This window comes from Xenopus tropicalis, chromosome 5, assembly GCF_000004195.4.
Source record: "Xenopus tropicalis strain Nigerian chromosome 5, UCB_Xtro_10.0, whole genome shotgun sequence".
Taxonomy (NCBI): domain Eukaryota; kingdom Metazoa; phylum Chordata; class Amphibia; order Anura; family Pipidae; genus Xenopus; species Xenopus tropicalis.
The window spans coordinates 2,974,374-2,997,593 of NC_030681.2; the positions used below are offsets into that span (position 1 = coordinate 2,974,374).

A 23,220-nucleotide genomic window follows, 5' to 3' on the forward strand; every position below is an offset into this window, starting at 1 on the left:
GTAATACACACCATGATGCTCATTATGATTATAATTAGTGCAGATGAATGTGTCCTTTGGAGAGAATGAGTTCAGACACTTTGAGCAGCCAACCCATTCTGCTCTATGGGGCGTTAGAGCCCAGCTGCAGCACTGAACTCTAACACCCCTGCAAATCATTAGTCCCTGATATGAATTGCAAGAAAGGATTCGTTATTCAGATTTTTTTAGGGGATGAGTCCCACACAGTGATACATAGACATACAGGGTCGGACTGGGCCGGCGGGAAAATACCCAGTGGGCCCCAGCGGCCCAGACCCGACTCTGTTGGCGCCTCCCTTGCCGCCGATGTCTTCCCCTGATGTGTTCACAAATGCGCATTCAGGGGAGGGGCAGGAGCCACTGCGGGGTGGGAGCCCTGGTGGGGGGGGGTTGGGTGCACGGCGGGGGCCCCTGCAGGGCGGGAGCCCCGGTGGGGGGGTGTTGGGTGCACGGCGGGGGCCCCTGCAGGGCGGGAGCCCCGGTGGGGGGGGTTGGGTGCAGGGCGGGAGCCCCGGTGGGGGGGGGGGGTGGGTGCAGGGCGGAGCCCCGGTGGAGGGGTTGGGTGCAGGGCGGGAGCCCCGGTGGGGGGGGGTTGGGTGCACGGCGGGGGCCCCTGCAGGGCGGGAGCCCCGGTGGGGGGGGTTGGGTGCAGGGCGGGAGCCCCGGTGGGGGGGGGTTGGGTGCAGGGCGGGAGCCCCGGTGGGGGGGGTTGGGTGCAGGGCGGGAGCCCCGGTGGGGGGGGGTTGGGTGCACGGCGGGGGCCCCTGCAGGGCGGGAGCCCCGGTGGGCCCTGAAACTGTAGACATACAGAAGCGCAGGTATTCATGCGTGTAACATGCTCTATTCACAGCTGAACAATAGAAACCGCGATTCAGCTCTTCGGACAGAGGAACGTGATTTTGCCGAGACAGTTCCCCTTTAAATAACACAAATAGGAGTAATGATAAAAGAAGAATATTTATAAAATATCAGTTACATAGTTGCAGTTCCCTTGGGTCCAGGCTTGGACTCACAGCGACATTCTGCCTTTTGTCATTGGCAAATTTTTTCGTGAAACTGCGGCAAAAATTCACTGCGAAAAAAACAAATGTTGCCAAGTCAACAAAGTCGCGGCAAAGAATAAACGGCATTTGGAGTAAGAGAAAAATTCACTAATATTTGCTTTACACTGGGGGAGGTTCTATTGTTCCCATGTTGGCACTGGGGAACTTTCCCTTTAATCCAGGAAAACCCTCTGCCACTGGCACAGAATCACATGACTAGTGCGGCCCTATCCCTGCCAATGGCACCTACTAAAGGGTAAGTACAGTAAAAACAGAAACTGTGAGTATCCAATGAGTAATAGTGTAAATATATGCAGTTTGGGGGGGGGGCATAGGGCTCATTACAGAGCTGCTGCCTGGAGATAACTGGGACTTGGCTAGGAGAGGGTGGAGCCTTGGTTCTGTTTTGCTCTTATTCCATATTATTGATACTGACGCTGGGTGCCCTGTGAGTGGCGCCTTTTGCGGGTGCAACGGTACCAACCGCCAATCTCCAAATTACCAATACAGTGCCTTGCTGAGTATAACTCAGATTTTCGCGGGACAGTTCCGATTTTAACAGCTGGACCCGCAGTCCCGGATTCTTTATGAGGTGTCTCTCATTTCCCTTTGATCTCCTGCACTGAACGCTAAAAAAGATACAATGTTTCTCCCATTTAATTAAATAAGGGGGATTTTGGCAGAGAGCCCAGAAAGTTAACGAGCCCCCCCCTGCACTGAGATACAAGTGTAACTAATAAGCTAAACTGGTCTCTTGGGGGAACTGAGACTCACTGCTTAAAGGGCAACTTCACCTTCATTAGCAAAACTCTAATAACATAAAAACCCACAGAAATGTGTTAAATAACCTGCCACATTTTGTAACATGGGAGTGGTATTTAGGGGGTCGGAAAAATGTCTATAACATTAGGTTTATACGTCATTGGGGTGAGTTTGTATGAAACTGGGACTGCGGGCGGGGAGGGGCGCGGGGGGGGGGGGGGGCGCAGCCGGGAAACCAGTTTCTCCAAGAAACATAAATACAACAAATTCCACCCTAAAAGGATAAATAAAAAACACAAATACAGTTTTTGTTTGAACGAGAGATTCACTGATTCACTGAAGGGCAAAGGGATCCGGAAAGACTTTTGCCCCATTTATTAACACTTTCCTTACAGTCGGTGGTTTTTAGCCGCTAATAAAATGAGGCAAAAAGCGTCTGACTGCTGAGGGGAGTTGAACACCATTAAGCCCTATTGGGTGTTAGAGCTCAGTGACAGTGCTGAGCGCTAACGCCCCCCAGAATCATTAATCCCTGATGTAAATGGATTAGATTTGGTAAAAGGGCAAAATAATGGAGTGGATTGAATGTACCTGCCACCAGGGTCGGACTGGGCCGCCGGGACAGGGGTTAGGGGGACCCCTGCGGGGGGGGAGTTAAGGGATGCGGCCGGCGGGGCCACCTGCAGGGCCAACGTGGGCCCTTCACCCCCCAGTCCGACCCTGCCTGCCATGTACGATAGTAAGTAGCGCCAGAACTGCTCAATGTCGCCCAGGTCTGATGTCCCAGCTGGCGATTTTGGCATCAGAATGGGGAGGAGCAATCCCAGAAACCGCTACATATTCTATACATACACTCAGGGTTGGACTGGGGGGTGCAGGGCCCCCCCACACTTGGCGTCGGACTGAGCCAGTGGGGCACTAGGAAAAAACCTGGTGGGCCCCAGCCCTAATTGGCTCCACCGGCCCAGACCCGATCTCTGCCGGCAGGAACTGCTAAAAGTGAGTTTAACTTATTCACGCTCAGAGGAGGGGGTCGGGGGGGTTAGGGGGCTCCCCCACCCCATCCCTATCAGTTGGGGATTGCTGAGCTATGGAAGTTCCAGTTCAGCAACAGGCACCTGCTTAAGTGCTAATTAAAGTTATGTTGTTATGTTTATGTTATGAGTTTACTTGCCCTTTAACTTGGCTCATCCTATAAAACAGAGGCCTCCCGCCTTGCGTGGCCCTGAGTGCCGGGGGCAGTTATTGTAGCTACGAGCCCCGCATTAGTGCTGAGGGTGTAGATTCCTGTGTTTACTGGGGGGGGGGGGGGCGGGGGCAGTTATTGTAGCTACGAGCCCCGCATTGGTGCTGAGGGTGTAGATTCCTGTGTTTACTGGGGGGGGGGGGGCGGGGGCAGTTATTGTAGCTACGAGCCCCGCATTAGTGCTGAGGGTGTAGATTCCTGTGTTTACTGGGGGGGGGGGGCGGGGGCAGTTATTGTAGCTACGAGCCCCGCATTAGTGCTGAGGGTGTAGATTCCTGTGTTTACTGGCAGGATAAAGTCTGGGGGGGGGCCGGGGGCAGTTACGCCAGGGCGGGCACACCAGCCATGCAGGATTTTCACACAAGATCAAGAGGCCGGGGATTAATCGGATCTGCTCCCGGGATTAGCAGGTTCTGGCAGGGGATCCAGGCGGCTCTCTAGTTCCAGTCTAACGTGGCGCATCTGGCGACTCTCAGGGGCTTCACACTTCTGAAAATTCCCTCATTTTCCTTTGATCTCCTGCGCTGTACACTAAAAAAGATACAATGTTTCTCAAATTTAAATAAATAAGGGGACTTTTGGCAGAGTCCAGAAAGTTAACAAGCCCCCCCCCCCTGCACTGAGATACAACTAATAAGCTAAAGAGGTCTCTTGGGGGAACTGAGAATCGCAGCTTAAAGGGCAACTTCACCTGCATTAGCAAAACTGTAATAACACATAAAACAGGACCCCAAAAGCGCCAGAAATGTGTTCAAACTTTAAATAACCTGCCACATTTAGTAACATGGGAGTGGCATTTAGGGGGTTGCAAAATGGGCGTGGCCATAAACATCATTTTGCCCCTCTTTTCAGATGGTGAGAGGTGCAGTTCTCCCGGATAAAGCTACAACTGAAGTATAAATGTGTTTTTATTTTGCTCAAACTTATTCTCCAGGAAAAGACGAAGAGATGTTATTGGCTGCCCCATGGTCACATGGTCCTTGGCCTCTCTCTTCTAACTCCTTGCAGCTTCCACATGGGGGTCACTGACCCCTTCAACCCGAAACCTACTGCTCTGTGAGGCTCCAGTTTGATTGAATCTTTTTTTACTTTTTTCTATTTATTGCTTATTCTGTTTTTTCTCCTTTTCATTTTCCAGTCTCTCATTCTATCCAGTCCCTGGTTGCTAGGTTAATTTGATCCCTAGCAACCAGATATCTGCTGAAATACCAAACTAGAGAGCAGATGAAAAACAAAAAAGCTAAATTTTTCAAAAACCATAAAAAATGAAGATCAATTTCAAATTGTCTCAAAATACCTCTCTCTACGTCATACTAAGGGTTAATTTAAAGGGGAACAACCCCGTTAATATCATTATTTTCTGACTTTATACACGTATAGCGCTATGTTGGGTCTCAGGTCTGGGCTGAGGGTCCGACACCATCACATGATCCCAGCGGTGCCTGTGGGTTTTATACATTAGAAGCCGTAATGGAGATTAAGCGCCGAGGGGGGGGGCTAATCCCCGGGGGAAATTACCCAAAGCAAACATTGGCTGAGAGAGTATCCATAGCAAATCCCTTTATAATAACATTGGGCTGAGGGATAAGCCTCTCTCTCTGGCACGGAGCTAGTGATCCTGGGAACTTAGGGGGCTCAGTAACACCCCCCCAAACATGTTCTGGGTCTTATAGGATTTAACTCTCAGTGGAGAGAAGGGGGGGGGCAAGGGTAACACTCCCCCCCCCAGCAATATGGTACTGTCCGATGGGACACTGCGCTCTCACTTACATGTATTTTTTTTCTAGCTTGCCCCCGGGGCAACAGAGCAGGGTATTTATATCAGGGATGCACCCAGTCCAGGGTCCAGTTCAGTAGCATTCAGATTCAGCCAAATCCGTGCCTCTGGCCCAACCAAATCAGTGAATAAAGCTATAGGGGGACATAGAGATGCATCTGGCGCCTTTACATGACCAAATCCGACTCCCTAATCAGTTGCATCTGGCGCCTTTACATGACCAAATCTGACTCCCAAATCAGTGAATAAAGCTATAGGGGGACACAGAGATGCATCTGGCGCCTTCACGTAACCAAATCCGACTCCCTGATCAGGGAATAAAGCTATAGGGGGACACAGAGATGCATCTGGCGCCTTCACGTAACCAAATCCGACTCCCTGATCAGGGAATAAAGCTATAGGGGGACGTAGAGATGCATCTGGCGCCTTCACATAACCAAATCCGACTCCCTGATCAGGGAATAAAGCTATAGGGGGACACAGAGATGCATCTGGCGCCTTCACGTAACCAAATCTGACTCCCTGATCAGGGAATAAAGCTATAGGGGGACACAGAGATGCATCTGGCGCCTTCACGTAACCAAATCCGACTCCCTAATCAGTGAATAAAGCTATAGGGGGACACAGAGATGCATCTGGCGCCTTTACATGACCAAATCCGACTCCCTAATCAGTGAATAAAGCTATAGGGGGACATAGAGATGCATCTGGCGCCTTTACATGAGCTTTACATGACCAAATCCGACTCCCTAATCAGTTGCATCTGGCACCTTTACATGACCAAATCAGACTCCCTAATCAGTGAATAAAACTATAGGGGGACACAGCGATGCATCTGGCGCCTTCATATGACCAAATCAGACTCCCTAATCAGTGAATAAAACCATAGGGGGACATAGAGATGCATCTGGCGCCTTTACATGAGCTTTACATGACCAAATCCGACTCCCTAATCAGTTGCATCTGGCACCTTTACATGACCAAATCAGACTCCCTAATCAGTGAATAAAACTATAGGGGGACACAGCGATGCATCTGGCGCCTTCATATGACCAAATCCGACTCCCTAATCAGTAAATAAAGCTATAGGGGGACATAGAGATGCATCTGGCGCCTTCATATGACCAAATCCGACTCCCTAATCAGTAAATAAAGCTATAGGGGGACATAGAGATGCATCTGGCGCCTTCACATGGTCCCAGTTATATGTGGGAGTCACTGCCCCAAATCGTTGTATGAATAGAGACTGACACTGTCCCGTTGCTGCACATTTGGAGCCAATGGCGGTTCCTGTGCCCTCGGCTTAACGATCCCCCCGGTGTTTATACATCTCAGCGCCGCGGGGGGGGGGGGGGGACACACATGGGAGCAGCTGTTGCCGTACGGCCGTTGTTTCCCACAGGCTTCAGATTTCGAAGGGAGGTCGCTCCCGGACAATGATTCTATTGATGCCCTGGGACTGTATAATGGAACGAAACAACAAGATCCCTACTGTCCCCACTCACTGGGGGGCAAATGGCGCGCTTGCCCTTGGCTGCTTGCCCCAGGGATTTGTCCAACATTGGCCTTTGGCCCTGGGATCACATAAAGGAAAGTGCCCTTATAGTAAGGAACCCCTTCCCTGTTCTGTTAATTCTCTTTTGTGAAGTTTTTAATAAAACCACATAAAAACCCTCCCCACCCCCAATGAATCACTCATTCCCCCTCTCTTGGTAGGGAACCCCATAACCTGACTGCCCTTACAGTAAGGAACCCCTTCCTATGCTGATGGTGAGATCCCCTTCCCTCCCCAATGAATCACTCATTCCCCCTCTCTTGGTAGGGAATCCCATAACCTGACTGCCCTTACAGTAAGGAACCCCTTCCTATGCTGATGGTGAGATCCCCTTTCCTCCCCACCCCCAATGAATCACTCATTCCCCCTCTCTTGGTAGGGAATCCCATAACCTGACTGCCCTTACAGTAAGGAACCCCTTCCTATGCTGATGGTGAGATCCCCTTTCCCTCCCCACCCCCAATGTATCACTCATTCCCCCTCTCTTGGTAGGGAACCCCATAACCTGACTGCCCTTACAGTAAGGAACCCCTTCCTATGCTGATGGTGAGATCCCCTTCCCTCCCCACCCCCAATGAATCACTCATTCCCCCTCTCTTGTAGGGAATCCCATTAACCTGACTGCCCTTACAGTAAGGAACCCCTTCCTATGCTGATGGTGAGATCCCCTTTCCTCCCCACCCCCAATGAATCACTCATTCCCCCTCTCTTGGTAGGGAATCCCATAACCTGACTGCCCTTACAGTAAGGAACCCCTTCCTATGCTGATGGTGAGATCCCCTTCCTCCCCACCCCCAATGAATCACTCATTCCCCCTCTCTGGTAGGGAATCCCATAACCTGACTGCCCTTACAGTAAGGAACCCCTTCCTATGCTGATGGTGAGATCCCCTTTCCTCCCCACCCCCAATGAATCACTCATTCCCCTCTCTTGGTAGGGAATCCCATAACCTGACTGCCCTTACAGTAAGGAACCCCTTCCTATGCTGATGGTGAGATCCCTTTCCTCCCCACCCCCAATGTATCACTCATTCCCCCTCTCTTGGTAGGGAATCCCATAACCTGACTGCCCTTACAGTAAGGAACCCCTTCCTATGCTGATGGTGAGATCCCCTTTCCTCCCCACCCCCAATGTATCACTCATTCCCCCCTCCTCTTGGTAGGGAATCCCATAACCTGACTGCCCTTACAGTAAGGAACCCCTTCCTATGCTGATGGTGAGATCCCCTTTCCTCCCCACCCCCAATGTATCACTCATTCCCCCTCTTTTGGTAGGGAATCCCATAACCTGACTGCCCTTACAGTAAGGAACCCCCTTCCTATGCTGATGGTGAGATCCCCTTTCCTCCCTCACCCCCAATGTATCACTCATTCCCCCTCTCTTGGTAGGGAATCCCATAACTTGACTGCCCTTACAGTAAGGAACCCCTTCCTATGCTGATGGTGAGATCCCCTTTCCTCCCCACCCCCAATGAATCACTCATTCCCCCTCTCTGGTAGGGAATCCCATAACCTGACTGCCCTTACAGTAAGGAACCCCCTTCCTATGCTGATGGTGAGATCCACTTTCCCCCCACTCCCAATGTATCACTCATTCCCCCCTCTCTTGGAAGGGAATCCCATAACCTGACTGCTCTTACAGTAAGGAACCCCTTCCTATGCTGATGGTGAGATCCCCTTTCCTCCCCACCCCCAATGTATCACTCATTCCCCCTCTCTTGGTAGGGTATCCCATAACCTGACTGCCCTTACAGCAAGGAACCCCTTCCTATGCTGATGGCAAGATCCCCTTTCCTCCTCACCCCCAATGTATCACTCATTCCCCCTAAAAGGACCCCCGGTGCCACCAGCTTCAGGCCAGAATAATGGGGCCCCGTTGGAATGTTCCATATCAGATACACCCAGGGGGCCCCGAGACTCTGAGCTGAACCCATTACAGCGGAGCCAGTAGTGTATTTGCCTAATAATGTGCTGAACTTGTCATTTCTGTTCCTGCTGAAGCGCCGGCAATAAATCCCACATTTCCAGCAAATCAGCAGAAATAATTCATTCCTTTCGGCCTCCGGTATCCGGCGATCTCGGGGCGCGATGACAGAGACGGGCCATTTGCCGGGTCAGTACCTGCTGCCGTCCCTTTATTGCCCTCTTGGGTCACGGTTCTGTGGTTATTCTATTCTCTCTGATGAACGGGGTCGAGGGGTGAAGAAACATTTATTTGATTTCCCCACTTTGTCCGGATAAATCTATCAGTTGCCTTATCCCACAGCTGTAACTGTCTGTAGCGCAGGCCCCGCCCACTGGCTCGTTAGTGTCTCATGGTTCATTATCTGATTGCTTCCTTGTGTAATTAACGACCAGAACAATAGGTAACTTGGAATGAATACAAAGTATAAACATGGTGTTGGGTGGCTAATGTGCCCAACATTGTGGCTACCATGTACCTGGGTAAGTACTGGGGGGAGATTGGATTCACTTACCCAGGGGGAGGTTCCTGCCTGACCATGGGAAAGAGAGCAGCCCAGGAGCAGGAAGTACAGAGGATCAGAGCTCTGTACCTGGGTAAGTACTGGGGGGAGATTGGATTCACTTACCTGGGGGGGGGGTTCCTGCCTGACCATGGGAAAGAGAGCAGCCCAGGAGCAGGAAGTACAGAGAATCAGAGCTCTGTACCTGGGTAAGTACTGGGGGGAGATTGGATTCACTTACCCAGGGGGAGGTTCCTGCCTGACCATGGGAAAGAGAGCAGCCCAGGAGCAGGAAGTACAGAGAATTAGAGCTCCCCAAGTTGCTTTCATCCTACGTGGAACTGTAACTCACTGCCTATACTCAGGCCCCACAGGAAGGCTGTAGTGCTGAAGCTTTATCAATATGTGCAATGATAATAATACAATAGGAGCAATGGGTTTGTGACAGTAGGGGTTTCCCTCTCATGGTCCAAGATCAGCTCTAAAGTCAAGTTCATTGTTAGTTTTCCCACAGTTTTGGGCCAAACCCTCCTCATTACCAAGTGCTGTGTTTATCAGTCATGAAAATATTATTGTTTCCATTAGTGTTTCCTTGTGTCTCAGATAAGAACTGCCCCCCTGATTTGCTTTGGTACCTTCCAAACATACAATTGGCTGATCCAGGAGCTTCTCATTACAAGGAAAATACTGACCCAGGAAGTTTCCTCATCCCGACCCATTTGTGTCATAGAAACCAAAGCAGCAAACATGTCACCGAGGCTTACACTCATGTACAGTATTCCTAGGGGTAATGTACCCCCTACTGTAAATGATAAGGATATTAGCAGTCACTGAGGGGTTCTGTGCCCCCCATATAAAGGCACAAGGCTGCAGGCTGAGTTATACAGGGAACTCTGAGTATCACTCATGTATTATAAGGGATAATGTACCCCCTACTGTAAATGATAAGGATATTAGCAGTCACTGAGGGTTCTGTGCCCCCCATATAAAGGCACAAGGCTGCAGGCTGAGTTATACAGGGAACTCTGAGTATCACTCATGTATTATAAGGGATAATGTACCCCCTACTGTAAATGATAAGGATATTAGCAGTCACTGAGGGGTTCTGTGCCCCCCATATAAAGGCACAAGGCTGCAGGCTGAGTTATACAGGGAACTCTGAGTATCACTCATGTATTATAAGGGATAATGTACCCCCTACTGTAAATGATAAGGATATTAGCAGTCACTGAGGGGTTCTGTGCCCCCCATATAAAGGCACAAGGCTGCAGGCTGAGTTATACAGGGAACTCCGAGGGAACTCCGAGTATCACTCATGTATTATAAGGATACTGTACCCCCTACTGTAAATGATAAGGATAAAGGCACAAGGATATATGGGGGCCGGGTGATATTTGTTCCCTATGAGCACTAAGTATCCACGTGGGGTATTTTCTGCATAGTTAAAGGAATCCCAGTTCGTGTCGTTAGTAACTGGTTTAACTTCCCTTGTTTTTCTTAATTTAAGAACCTCACCCCTATGTATAATAGGAGGCACTAAGTTTGCCAGGTGCAGTAACCCATAGCGACCAATAAGATGTTGGTGACCATTAAATGCTGACTGGTTTGCTAGGGGTTACTGCACCCCATGGGTATTTCAGGTGTGGGTTGGGCCGTACCACAAAATGGGGGTTAAACCCTCACATCCAGTTCCCAAACCTGCAGTCTCGGCGCGTTCATTATTGTGACTCTCACGGGAAGTAAAGCGTCACGAGCCCAAAGCCCCGATGTGTTTCCACTCATTTCCTTTCTCACAAACCTTATTTAATCCAGGGACACATCCGGATTGGCTAACCTACCGGGCCGGGCGCGGGGAGTTGCGTGTGTAGCCTCACTGTATGCACTGCCCCCCATATATATATATTATATAGTGACCCCCCCTTAACTGCCCCTTCCCCAGTGTAACCAATCCCAACTGGGCCAGCCTTTCCCCATAACTGAGCCCATTCCCTTTATCAGCTTAGTCGCTCTTCCCTGTACTTTCTCTATTTCATTACTGCCCCCCCTTATATATTTATATATAGTGACCCCCCCTTAACTGCCCCTTCCCCAGTGTAACCAATCCCAACTGGGCCAGCCTTTCCCCATAACTGAGCCCATTCCCTTTATCAGCTTAGTCGCTCTTCTCTGTACTTTCTCTATTTCATTACTGCCCCCCCTTATATATTTATATATATAGTGACCCCCCCCCCCAGTGTAACCAATCCCAACTGGGCCAGCCTTTCCCCATAACTGAGCCCATTCCCTTTATCAGCTTAGTCGCTCTTCTCTGTACTTTCTCTATTTCATTACTGCCCCCCCTTATATATTTATATATATAGTGACCCCCCCCCCCCTTAACTACCCCTTCCCCAGTGTAACCAATCCCAACTGGGCCAGCCTTTCCCCATAACTGAGCCCATTCCCTTTATCAGCTTAGTCGCTCTTCCCTGTACTTTCTCTATTTCATTACTGCCCCCCCCCTTATATATTTATATATAGTGACCCCCCCCTTAACTGACCCACCCCCCCCCAGTGTAACCAATCCCAACTGGGCCAGCCTTTCCCCATAACTGAGCCCATTCCCTTTATCAGCTTAGTCGCTCTTCCCTGTACTTTCTCTATTTCATTACTGCCCCCCCTTATATATTTATATATAGTGACCCCCCCCCCCCCTGGGCAGGTAGGAAACATCCCGTATCAAGGAGCATTTGCCCATAATAAATCAAATTCAGTTCAATAACAAGATCATTTTAAATCTCATTAATGCTCCTGCAAATGGCAGGGCTGAGCCTCAATTTAATTTTGATTGGTTGCTATGGGGCAAATTTGCCCCTATGTCAGTAAATGCGGCCCTGATGCCAACCCTTGGTTATGGGTTTTATTTCTTTCTGTTTTTGCCTTTAGTTATTTTGTTTCTGTGGCTCTCGTGCCTGTGGCTCGGGGCAAGGGAACATGTAATTGGGTTAGTGGTCTCTCCCCCCCCAGGCCGTTATAGATCGGAGAATTCCTCATACACAAACAATACCAGGAAGGTCTCGAACTCTCGCCACTTCAGAGAAATGAGTCCGGCGAGAAATACGTTCCATTTGGGGGGGGGGGGGGTTAATTAATGTACATAGGGGCAAGGAATACCTTTCTGTGGGGGGGTAATTAATGTACATAGGGGGATATATTCCTGTAGGGGGGTAATTAATGTACACAGGGACAAAGAATACCTTTCTGTAGGGGGGTAATTATTGTACATAGGGGCAAGGGATACATTCCTGTGGGGGGGGGGTAATTCATGTACATAGGGGCAAGGGATACATTCCTGTAGGGGGGGGGGGTAATTCATGTACATAGGGGCAAGGGATACATTCCTGTAGGGGGGGGGGGGTAATTCATGTACATAGGGGCAAGGGATACATTCCTGTAGGGGGGGGGGGTAATTCATGTACATAGGGGCAAGGGATACATTCCTGTAGGGGGTAATTAATGTACATATGGGCACAGATAAATTGTGTGCCCTGGTTACCGCACTGCTGTGGGTGCCGGGAGTTGCATTTGACAACAGTGAAGAACCAGATGTACATTCCGCAGGGCCCTGGGTTCAATCCCAGTGAAGTCTCTAAGTCAGTTGCTCTGTGGAGCTCAGGAGAGAGGGAAAGAAACAATTAAATTAATCAAGGGAATATAATGGGCCAGACACAGAACTAGAAGAAATAATTTCATGGGCAGAGGAGAGGGTCCAGTTGGTTCTTTTTGCAGTTGGGTTTCTGATTTAATTAAACTGAGGGACAATTATAATAACAATGACAGTAATGGGGGGGGCGGTGCAGAGAACAGGAAGGAATGGATATTATTATTATTATTATACACATGAGACACAGGGGTGTCCCCATTCCAAGCTAATTTTACACTTACTGTACCAAACGGACTCATCGGAAGGGCTGTTGGCGTAAGAGCGTTTTCCTGCTCCGGCACCTCGCGATTGCGCTTCCTTCCACAACAGCAGCTATTTCTGGCGGCTCAGGGCTCCCTGGGACCCCATTGTCTGCGCAGCAGCTTAACTTGGCCTTTAGCATCCTTGGGCTTCTCTCTCAGTGGCTAAAGGGCAAATAAGAACAGCCAATGAAAGGGGCTCATTTTATGCTTCCCAGTCAGTTGGAGCCAATTCAGACATTATCTGTTGTATAACCCCCCCACCACCCAGTGGTTTCAGGGGAGCATCACCCCCAAAAAATAACATTTTATCTAATGAAGTAGTTCTAAGAAACGTCCCAATATCCATTTATTAAATGCCTCCTATGAAAAGCAGTAGCTCTCTGGCCATTTCCATACCCTGCATTGCTTGTCCTGACTGTCAAAACAATGTAGGAAGCAATTCTTTTCAGGCCAAGATTCCAATTCCCACAACACCTTGCAGCCTCCTTCTAAGGTCTCTGATTGGCTGACTATCAGGTAACCGCAAGGAGAGCTGGGAGGGGAATTAGCTTACAATAAGTTTGGGGTGCCTGCTTGAGGGGGGGGGCACACTACAGGGTGCAAATGGGACAGGTTTAAAAGTGATAGTGAATGTGCCACTAGGTCTGCATAAACCCTAGCCTTGTAGAGTGTAAGCTCTTTAGGGCAGGGCTCTCTTCACCTCTTGTATCGGTTATTGATTGCTGTATATGTTACTCTGTATGTCCAATGTATGAAACCCACTTATTGTACAGCGCTGCGGGATATGTTGGCGCTTTATAAATAAATGTTAATAATAATAATAAAAGTGCTGCTATTCTTTAGTAATGTGCCCCCCCACTCCATACTAGTTGCCCTACAAATAAATGCAAGTATATCCTTATTGTAATGGCACCATCTTGTGGTAATGTTGAGGTAATGCAGCTGACATGCCACCGATCAATGATGGTGGTCTGGGAACCTGTCCCATAATGCTTTGCACACACTGCTAGGTATTCATCTGCTCCAGTGCAGGGAGTTGCAGTATAACAATAGCAGGAGAACACCCCTATTCCTATATCTGCCCCGACTGTCACTGTATCTGTATTATACATGGAGCTAGCACTGTATTACAGCCTGCCATATGTTCTACATTCATGGGCCATAGTACAAGCCAATAGGGCACATATTTGAATTGCTAAAACATATATTAAAATATAATATAGAGCAGGGAGCAGGGGGTAGAACTGCCCCGCATCCCAGTAGAAAGTAACAGTACAATCACATACCCTATAGAGCAGGGAGCAGGGGGTAGAACTGCCCCACATCCCAGTAGAAAGTAACAGTACAATCACATTCCCTATAGAGCAGGGGGTAGAACTGCCCCACATCCCAGTAGAAAGTAACGGTACAATCACATACCCTATAGAGCAGGGGGTAGAACTGCCCCACATCCCAGTAGAAAGTAATGGTAAAATCACATACCCTATAGAGCAGGGGGTAGAACTGCCCCACATCCCAGTAGAAAGTAACAGTACAATCACATACCCTATAGAGCAGGGGGTAGAACTGCCCCACATCCCAGTAGAAAGTAACAGTACAATCACATACCCTATAGAGCAGGGGGTAGAACTGCCCCACATCCCAGTAGAAAGTAACAGTACAATCACATACCCTATAGAGCAGGGAGCAGGGGGTAGAACTGCCCCACATCCCAGTAGAAAGTAACAGTACAATCACATACCCTATAGAGCAGGGGGTAGAACTGCCCCACATCCGAGTAGAAAGTAATGGTACAATCACATACCCTATAGAGCAGGGGGTAGAACTGCCCCACATCCCAGTAGAAAGTAACAGTACAATCACATACCCTATAGAGCAGGGAGCAGGGGGTAGAACTGCCCCACATCCCAGTAGAAAGTAACGGTACAATCACATACCCTATAGAGCAGGGGGTAGAACTGCCCCACATCCCAGTAGAAAGTAACAGTACAATCACATACCCTATAGAGCAGGGAGCAGGGGGTAGAACTGCCCCACATCCCAGTAGAAAGTAACGGTACAATCACATACCCTATAGAGCAGGGAGCAGGGGGTAGAACTGCCCCACATCCCAGTAGAAAGTAACAGTACAATCACATACCCTATAGAGCAGGGAGCAGGGGGTAGAACTGCCCCACATCCCAGTAGAAAGTAACAGTACAATCACATACCCTATAGAGCAGGGGGTAGAACTGCCCCACATCCCAGTAGAAAGTAACAGTACAATCACATACCCTATAGAGCAGGGGTAGAACTGCCCCACATCCCAGTAGAAAGTAACAGTACAATCACATACCCTATAGAGCAGGGAGCAGGGGGTAGAACTGCCCCACATCCCAGTAGAAAGTAACAGTACAATCACATACCCTATAGAGCAGGGAGCAGGGGGTAGAACTGCCCCACATCCCAGTAGAAAGTAACAGTACAATCACATACCCTATAGAGCAGGGGGTAGAACTGCCCCACATCCCAGTAGAAAGTAACAGTACAATCACATACCCTATAGAGCAGGGAGCAGGGGTAGAACTGCCCCACATCCCAGTAGAAAGTAACAGTACAATCACACACCCTATAGAGCAGGGAGCAGAACTGCCCCACATCCCAGTAGAAAGTAACAGTACAATCACATACCCTATAGAGCAGGGAGCAGGGGGTAGAACTGCCCCACATCCCAGTAGAAAGTAACAGTACAATCACATACCCTATAGAGCAGGGGGTAGAACTGCCCCACATCCCAGTAGAAAGTAACAGTACAATCACATACCCTATAGAGCAGGGGTAGAACTGCCCCACATCCAGTAGAAAGTAACAGTACAATCACATACCCTATAGAGCAGGGGGTAGAACTGCCCCACATCCCAGTAGAAAGTAACAGTACAATCACATACCCTATAGAGCAGGGGGTAGAACTGCCCCACATCCCAGTAGAAAGTAACAGTACAATCACATACCCTATAGAGCAGGGGTAGAACTGCCCCACATCCCAGTAGAAAGTAACAGTACAATCACATACCCTATAGAGCAGGGAGCAGGGGGTAGAACTGCCCCACATCCCAGTAGAAAGTAACAGTACAATCACATACCCTATAGAGCAGGGGGTAGAACTGCCCCACATCCCAGTAGAAAGTAACAGTACAATCACATACCCTATAGAGCAGGGGGTAGAACTGCCCCACATCCCAGTAGAAAGTAACAGTACAATCACATACCCTATAGAGCAGGGGGTAGAACTGCCCCACATCCCAGTAGAACAGACAGGTTGAGCCTGAATAGAATAGAAATGGGAGCCTGTGTCTATACTGCCCAATTGCATGCTGGGTATTGTAGTTTTATATTAATCCTAGCTGTAGGCCAATTGTTAGATAAAAACTACATTACCCAGCATGCAATGGGACAGGCATGTCAGGTTTACTAGAGGAAACAAAACTTTGACTAGTTTCCAAACTACAGACCCACCAAAGCTCCTAAACTAGCCCAAATCTGTACCTTGGCGGGTTTGTGGTTTGGAAACCCGTCTGGGCTTTGAATTAGTAGCCCAATTTGGCGGGAAAAGCGCCAACCCTGCTCCCCAGTGAGTTACACTGACCCCGGCAGCGTGATGGTCACTTAGCAACCACCAGTGGGGTCAGTGATTGGGCCAGAGCTGCGTCCTTCCCAGGCGTTTGCGAGTAGGGACCCCCGGCCAATAATGTAACTTGGGGGGCTGAGACGCAGCAGCAGAGGTTTCTAGTTGGGAGTCTGTCAGGAAACACAATTTCTCTCCCGCGCTCATTTTCCCCCATCCTTTAATTGAACCAATCGCTATTCGCCCCCGCGGTTTTTCAACGCCCCCCTGGACATTTGGGAGCCAATCGTTATCGTCCACTCCGAGTTTATTACTGCTGCGTGTCTTTCTGGTAACCTCTTTGTACCGCCCCTGGGCCAAATGAGCCAATCGCTTCCCTGGAAAGGTCTCACTAAATCCCCGCCTCACTTCTGCTTCTACTTCTCCATTGGCTTCTCTGTTCTACGTTATAAGCCGATTTGCCACTTTCTTACCGCCCACCGACGCATCCAGCCAATCACATGCAGCCTCCAAGTAAGCCTCTCCGCTTCCATGTTATTGCCTCTTCGGCTGTCAGGAACCAGATGCGCCTCCTGCTTTAACTTGTCCTGAGGTAAAAACTGCCCCCCCATCGGCTTCTACTGCCCGGCACTTACCCCTGTATAGCCCGGCACTTACCCCCTGTATAGCCCGGCACTTACCCCCTGTATAGCCCGGCCCTTACCCCCTGTATAGCCCTGCCCATACCCCCTGTATAGCCCGGCCCTTACCCCCTGTATAGCCCGGCACTTACCCCCTGTATAGCCTGTCACTTACCCCCTGTATAGCCCTTACCCCCTGTATAGCCTGGCCCTTACCCCCTGTATAGCCCTTACCCCCTGTATAGCCCTTACCCCCTGTATAGCCCGGCACTTACCCCCTGTATAGCCCTTACCCCCTGTATAGCCTGGCCCTTACCCCCTGTATAGCCCTTACCCCCTGTATAGCCCGGCCCTTACCCCCTGTATAGCCCGGCCCCTTACCCCCTGTATAGCCCGGCCCTTACCCCCTGTATAGCCCGGCCCTTACCCCCTGTATAGCCCGGCCCTTACCCCCTGTATAGCCCGGCCCTTACCCCCTGTATAGCCCTGCACTTACCCCCTGTATAGCCCTTACCCCCTGTATAGCCCGGCACTTACCCCCTGTATAGCCCGGCACTTACCCCCTGTATAGCCCGGCCCTTACCCCCTGTATAGCCCTCACTTACCCCCTGTATAGCCCTGCACTTACCCCCTGTATAGCCCGGCCCTTACCCCCTGTATAGCCTGCACTTACCCCCTGTATAGCCCGGCACTTACCCCCTGTATAGCCCGGCACTTACCCCCTGTATAGCCGGCCTTACCCCCTGTATAGCCGGCAACTAACCCCTGTATAGCCCGGCACTTACCCCCTGTATAGCCCGGCCCTTACCCCCTGTATAGCCCGGCACTTACCCCCTGTATAGCCCGGCCTTACCCCCTGTATAGCCCGGCCCTTACCCCCTGTATAGCCCGGCCCTTACCCCCTGTATAGCCCGGCACTTACCCCCTGTATAGCCCGGCCCTTACCCCCTGTATAGCCCGGCCCTTACCCCCTGTTATAGCCCGGGCACTTACCCCCTGTATAGCCCGGCACTTACCCCCTGTATAAGCCCGGCACTTACCCCCTGTATAGCCCGGCACTTACCCCCTGTTATAGCCGCACTTACCCCCTGTATAGCCCGGCACTTACCCCCTGTATAGCCCGGGCACTTACCCCCTGTATAGCCCGGCACTTACCCCCTGTATAGCCCGGCACTTACCCCCTGTATAGCCCGGCACTTACCCCCCTGTATAGCCCGGCACTTACCCCCCTGTAAGCCCGCACTACCCCTGTATAGCCCCGGCACTTACCCCCTGTATAGCCCGGCCCTTACCCCCTGTTATAGCCCGGCCCTTACCCCCCTGTATAGCCCGGCCCTTACCCCCTGTATAGCCCGGCCCTTACCCCCTGTATAGCCCGGCCCTTACCCCCTGTATAGCCCGGCACTTACCCCCTGTATAGCCCGGCACTTACCCCCTGTATAGCCCGGCACTTACCCCCTGTATAGCCCGGCACTTACCCCCTGTATAGCCCGGCCCTTACCCCCTGTATAGCCCGGCACTTAACCCCCTGTATAGCCGGCACTTACCCCCTGTATAGCCCGGCACTTACCCCCTGTATAGCCCGGCCCTTACCCCCTGTATAGCCCTGCACTTACCCCCTGTATAGCCCGGCCCTTACCCCCTGTATAGCCCGGCCCTTACCCCCTGTATAGCCCGGCCCTTACCCCCTGTATAGCCCGGCCCTTACCCCCTGTATAGCCCGGCCCTTACCCCCTGTATAGCCCGGCCCTTACCCCCTGTATAGCCCGGCCCTTACCCCCTGTATAGCCGGCCCTTACCCCCTGTATAGCCCGGCACTTACCCCCTGTATAGCCCGGCACTTACCCCCTGTATAGCCCTGCACTTACCCCCTGTATAGCCCTGCACTTACCCCCTGTATAGCCCTGCACTTACCCCCTGTATAGCCCTGCACTTACCCCCTGTATAGCCCTGCACTTACCCCCTGTATAGCCCTGCACTTACCCCCTGTATAGCCCTGCACTTACCCCCTGTATAGCCCGGCACTTACCCCCTGTATAGCCTTACCCCCTGTATAGCCCGGCACTTACCCCCTGTATAGCCCGGCACTTACCCCCTGTATAGCCCTTACCCCCTGTATAGCCCGGCACTTACCCCCTGTATAGCCCGGCACTTACCCCCTGTATAGCCCGGCACTTACCCCCTGTATAGCCCGGCACTTACCCCCTGTATAGCCCTGCACTTACCCCCTGTATAGCCCGGCACTTACCCCCTGTATAGCCCTTACCCCCTGTATAGCCCGGCACTTACCCCCTGTATAGCCCTTACCCCCTGTATAGCCCGGCACTTACCCCCTGTTATAGCCCGGCACTTACCCCCTGTATAGCCCGGCACTTACCCCCTGTATAGCCCGGCACTTACCCCCTGTATAGCCCGGCACTTACCCCCTGTTATAGCCCGGCACTTACCCCCTGTATAGCCCGGCACTTACCCCCTGTATAGCCCGGCCCTTACCCCCTGTATAGCCCGGCCCTTACCCCCTGTATAGCCCGGGCCCTTACCCCCTGTATAGCCCGGCCCTTACCCCCTGTATAGCCCGGGCCCTTACCCCCTGTATAAGCCCGGCACTACCCCCTGTATAGCCCGGCACTTACCCCCTGTATAGCCCGGCACTTACCCCCCTGTATAGCCCGGCCCTTACCCCCTGTATAGCCGCACTACCCCTGTATAGCCCGGCACTTACCCCCTGTATAGCCCGGCACTTACCCCCTGTATAGCCCGGCCCTTACCCCCTGTATAGCCCGGCCCTTACCCCCTGTATAGCCCGGCCCTTACCCCCTGTATAGCCCGGCCCTTACCCCCTGTATAGCCCGGCCCTTACCCCCTGTATAGCCCGGCCCTTACCCCCTGTATAGCCCGGCCCTTACCCCCTGTATAGCCCGGCCCTTACCCCCTGTATAGCCCGGCCCTTACCCCCTGTATAGCCCGGCACTTACCCCCTGTATAGCCCGGCACTTACCCCCTGTATAGCCCGGCACTTACCCCTGTATAGCCCGGCACTTACCCCCTGTATAGCCCGGCACTTACCCCCTGTATAGCCCTGCACTTACCCCCTGTATAGCCCTGCACTTACCCCCTGTATAGCCCTGCACTTACCCCCTGTATAGCCCTGCACTTACCCCCTGTATAGCCCTGCACTTACCCCCTGTATAGCCCTGCACTTACCCCCTGTATAGCCCTGCACTTACCCCCTGTATAGCCCGGCACTTACCCCCTGTATAGCCCGGCACTTACCCCCTGTATAGCCCGGCACTTACCCCCTGTATAGCCCGGCACTTACCCCCTGTATAGCCCGGCACTTACCCCCTGTATAGCCCTTACCCCCTGTATAGCCGGCACTTACCCCCTGTATAGCCCGGCCCTTACCCCCTGTATAGCCCGGCCCATACCCCCTGTATAGCCCTGCCCATACCCCCTGTATAGCCCGGGCACTTACCCCCTGTATAGCCCGGCACTTACCCCCTGTATAGCCCGGCCCTTACCCCCTGTATAGCCCGGCCCTTACCCCCTGTATAGCCCTGCCCTTACCCCCTGTATAGCCCTGCCCATACCCCCTGTATAGCCCGGCACTTACCCCCTGTATAGCCCGGCACTTACCCCCTGTATAGCCCGGCCCTTACCCCCTGTATAGCCCTGCCCATACCCCCTGTATAGCCCTGCCCTTACCCCCTGTATAGCCCTGCCCATACCCCCTGTATAGCCCGGCACTTACCCCCTGTATAGCCCGGCACTTACCCCCTTTATAGCCCGTCACTTACCCCCTGTATAGCCCTTACCCCCTGTATAGCCCTGCCCATACCCCCTGTATAGCCTGGCACTTACCCCCTGTATAGCCCGTCACTTACCCCCTGTATAGCCCGGCACTTACCCCCTGTATAGCCTGTCACTTACCCCCTGTATAGCCCTTACCCCCTGTATAGCCCGTCACTTACCCCCTGTATAGCCCGTCACTTACCCCCTGTATAGCCCTGCACTTACCCCCTGTATAGCCCGGCCCTTACCCCCTGTATAGCCCGGCACTTACCCCCTGTATAGCCCGGCCCTTACCCCCTGTATAGCCCGGCCCTTACCCCCTGTATAGCCCGGCCCTTACCCCCTGTATAGCCCGGCACTTACCCCCTGTATAGCCCTTACCCCCTGTATAGCCCGGCACTTACCCCCTGTATAGCCCGGCACTTACCCCCTGTATAGCCCGGCCACTTACCCCCTGTATAGCCCGGCCCTTACCCCCTGTATAGCCCGGCCCTTACCCCCTGTATAGCCCGGCCTTACCCCCTGTATAGCCCGTCACTTACCCCCTGTATAGCCCGTCACTTACCCCCTGTATAGCCCGGCACTTACCCCCTGTATAGCCCGGCACTTACCCCCTGTATAGCCCGGCACTTACCCCCTGTATAGCCCGGCACTTACCCCCTGTATAGCCCGGCACTTACCCCCTGTATAGCCCGGCACTTACCCCCTGTATAGCCCTTACCCCCTGTATAGCCCGTCACTTACCCCCTGTATAGCCCGTCACTTACCCCCTGTATAGCCCTGCACTTACCCCCTGTATAGCCCGGCCCTTACCCCCTGTATAGCCCGGCCCTTACCCCCTGTATAGCCCGGCCCTTACCCCCTGTATAGCCCGGCCCTTACCCCCTGTATAGCCCGGCACTTACCCCCTGTATAAGCCCGGCCCTTACCCCCTGTATAGCCCGGCACTTACCCCCTGTATAGCCCGGCACTTACCCCCTGTATAGCCCGGCACTTACCCCCTGTATAGCCCGGCACTACCCCCTGTATAGCCCGGCACTTACCCCCTGTATAGCCCGGCACTTACCCCCTGTAAGCCCGGCACTTACCCCCTGTATAGCCCGGCACTTACCCCCTGTATAGCCCGGCACTTACCCCCTGTATAGCCCGGCACTTACCCCCTGATAGCCCGGCACTTACCCCCTGTATAGCCCGGCACTTACCCCCTGTATAGCCCGGCCCTTACCCCCTGTATAGCCCGGCCCTTACCCCCTGTATAGCCCGGCCCTTACCCCCTGTATAGCCCGGCCCTTACCCCCTGTATAGCCGGCACTTACCCCCTGTATAGCCCGGCACTTACCCCCTGTATAGCCCGGCACTTACCCCCTGTATAGCCCGGCACTTACCCCCTGTATAGCCCGGCCCTTACCCCCTGTATAGCCCGGCACTTACCCCCTGTATAGCCCGGCACTTACCCCCTGTATAGCCCGGCACTTACCCCCTGTATAGCCCGGCCCTTACCCCCTGTATAGCCCTGCACTTACCCCCTGTATAGCCCGGCCTTACCCCCTGTATAGCCCGGCCCTTACCCCCTGTATAGCCCGGCCCTTACCCCCTGTATAGCCCGGCCCTTACCCCCTGTATAGCCCGGCCCTTACCCCCTGTATAGCCCGGCCCTTACCCCCTGTATAGCCCGGCCCTTACCCCCTGTATAGCCCGCCCTTACCCTGTATAGCCCGGCACTTACCCCTGTATAGCCCGGCACTTACCCCTGTATAGCCCGGCACTTACCCCCTGTATAGCCCTGCACTTACCCCCTGTATAGCCCTGCCACTTACCCCCTGTATAGCCCTGCAACTTACCCCCTGTATAGCCTGCACTTACCCCCTGTATAGCCCTGCACTTACCCCCTGTATAGCCCGGCACTTACCCCCTGTATAGCCCTTACCCCCTGTATAGCCCGGCACTTACCCCCTGTATAGCCCGGCACTTACCCCCTGTATAGCCCTTACCCCCTGTATAGCCCGGCACTACCCCCTGTATAGCCGGCACTTACCCCCTGTATAGCCCGGCACTTACCCCCTGTATAGCCCGGCACTACCCCCTGTATAGCCCTGGCACTTACCCCCTGTATAGCCCGGCACTTTACCCCCTGTTATAGCCCGGCACTTACCCCCTGTATAGCCCTTTACCCCCTGTATAGCCGGCCTTACCCCTGTATAGCGGCACTTACCCCCTGTATAGCCCGGCACTTACCCCCTGTATAGCCCGGCACTTACCCCCTGTTATAGCCCGGCACTTACCCCCTGTATAGCCCGGCACTTACCCCCTGTATAGCCGGCACTTACCCCCTGTATAGCCCGGCCCTTACCCCCTGTATAGCCCGGCCCTTACCCCCTGTATAGCCCCGGC

The 23,220-nt window shown here is 52.5% G+C and overlaps 1 protein-coding gene and 1 long non-coding RNA gene across 3 annotated transcripts in view; one reads left to right on the forward strand and one right to left on the reverse strand.

The window, feature by feature from the left end:
- Positions 1-1,008: 1,008 nt before the first annotated feature.
- LOC116411114 lies at positions 1,009-16,623 on the reverse strand. Of its 2 annotated transcripts, none has more exons than XR_004222865.1 (3): positions 16,439-16,623; positions 12,793-12,975; positions 1,009-1,093 (listed from the first exon to the last, which is right to left on the reverse strand). It is a non-coding gene; the product is annotated as an uncharacterized LOC116411114 (long non-coding RNA). The 2 variants fall into 2 exon arrangements; XR_004222866.1 differs by lacking the exon at positions 1,009-1,093 and adding an exon at positions 3,319-3,603.
- A 154-nt stretch (positions 16,624-16,777) lies between these two features.
- The window catches only part of saysd1 (SAYSVFN motif domain containing 1), a 35,009-nt gene continuing 28,566 nt past the window's right edge, over positions 16,778-23,220 (forward strand). Inside the window, exon 1 of the mRNA XM_031902427.1 lies at positions 16,778-16,930. Within this exon, the coding sequence (XP_031758287.1) occupies positions 16,778-16,930 (153 nt within the window). The remainder of the gene's footprint in view (positions 16,931-23,220) is intronic.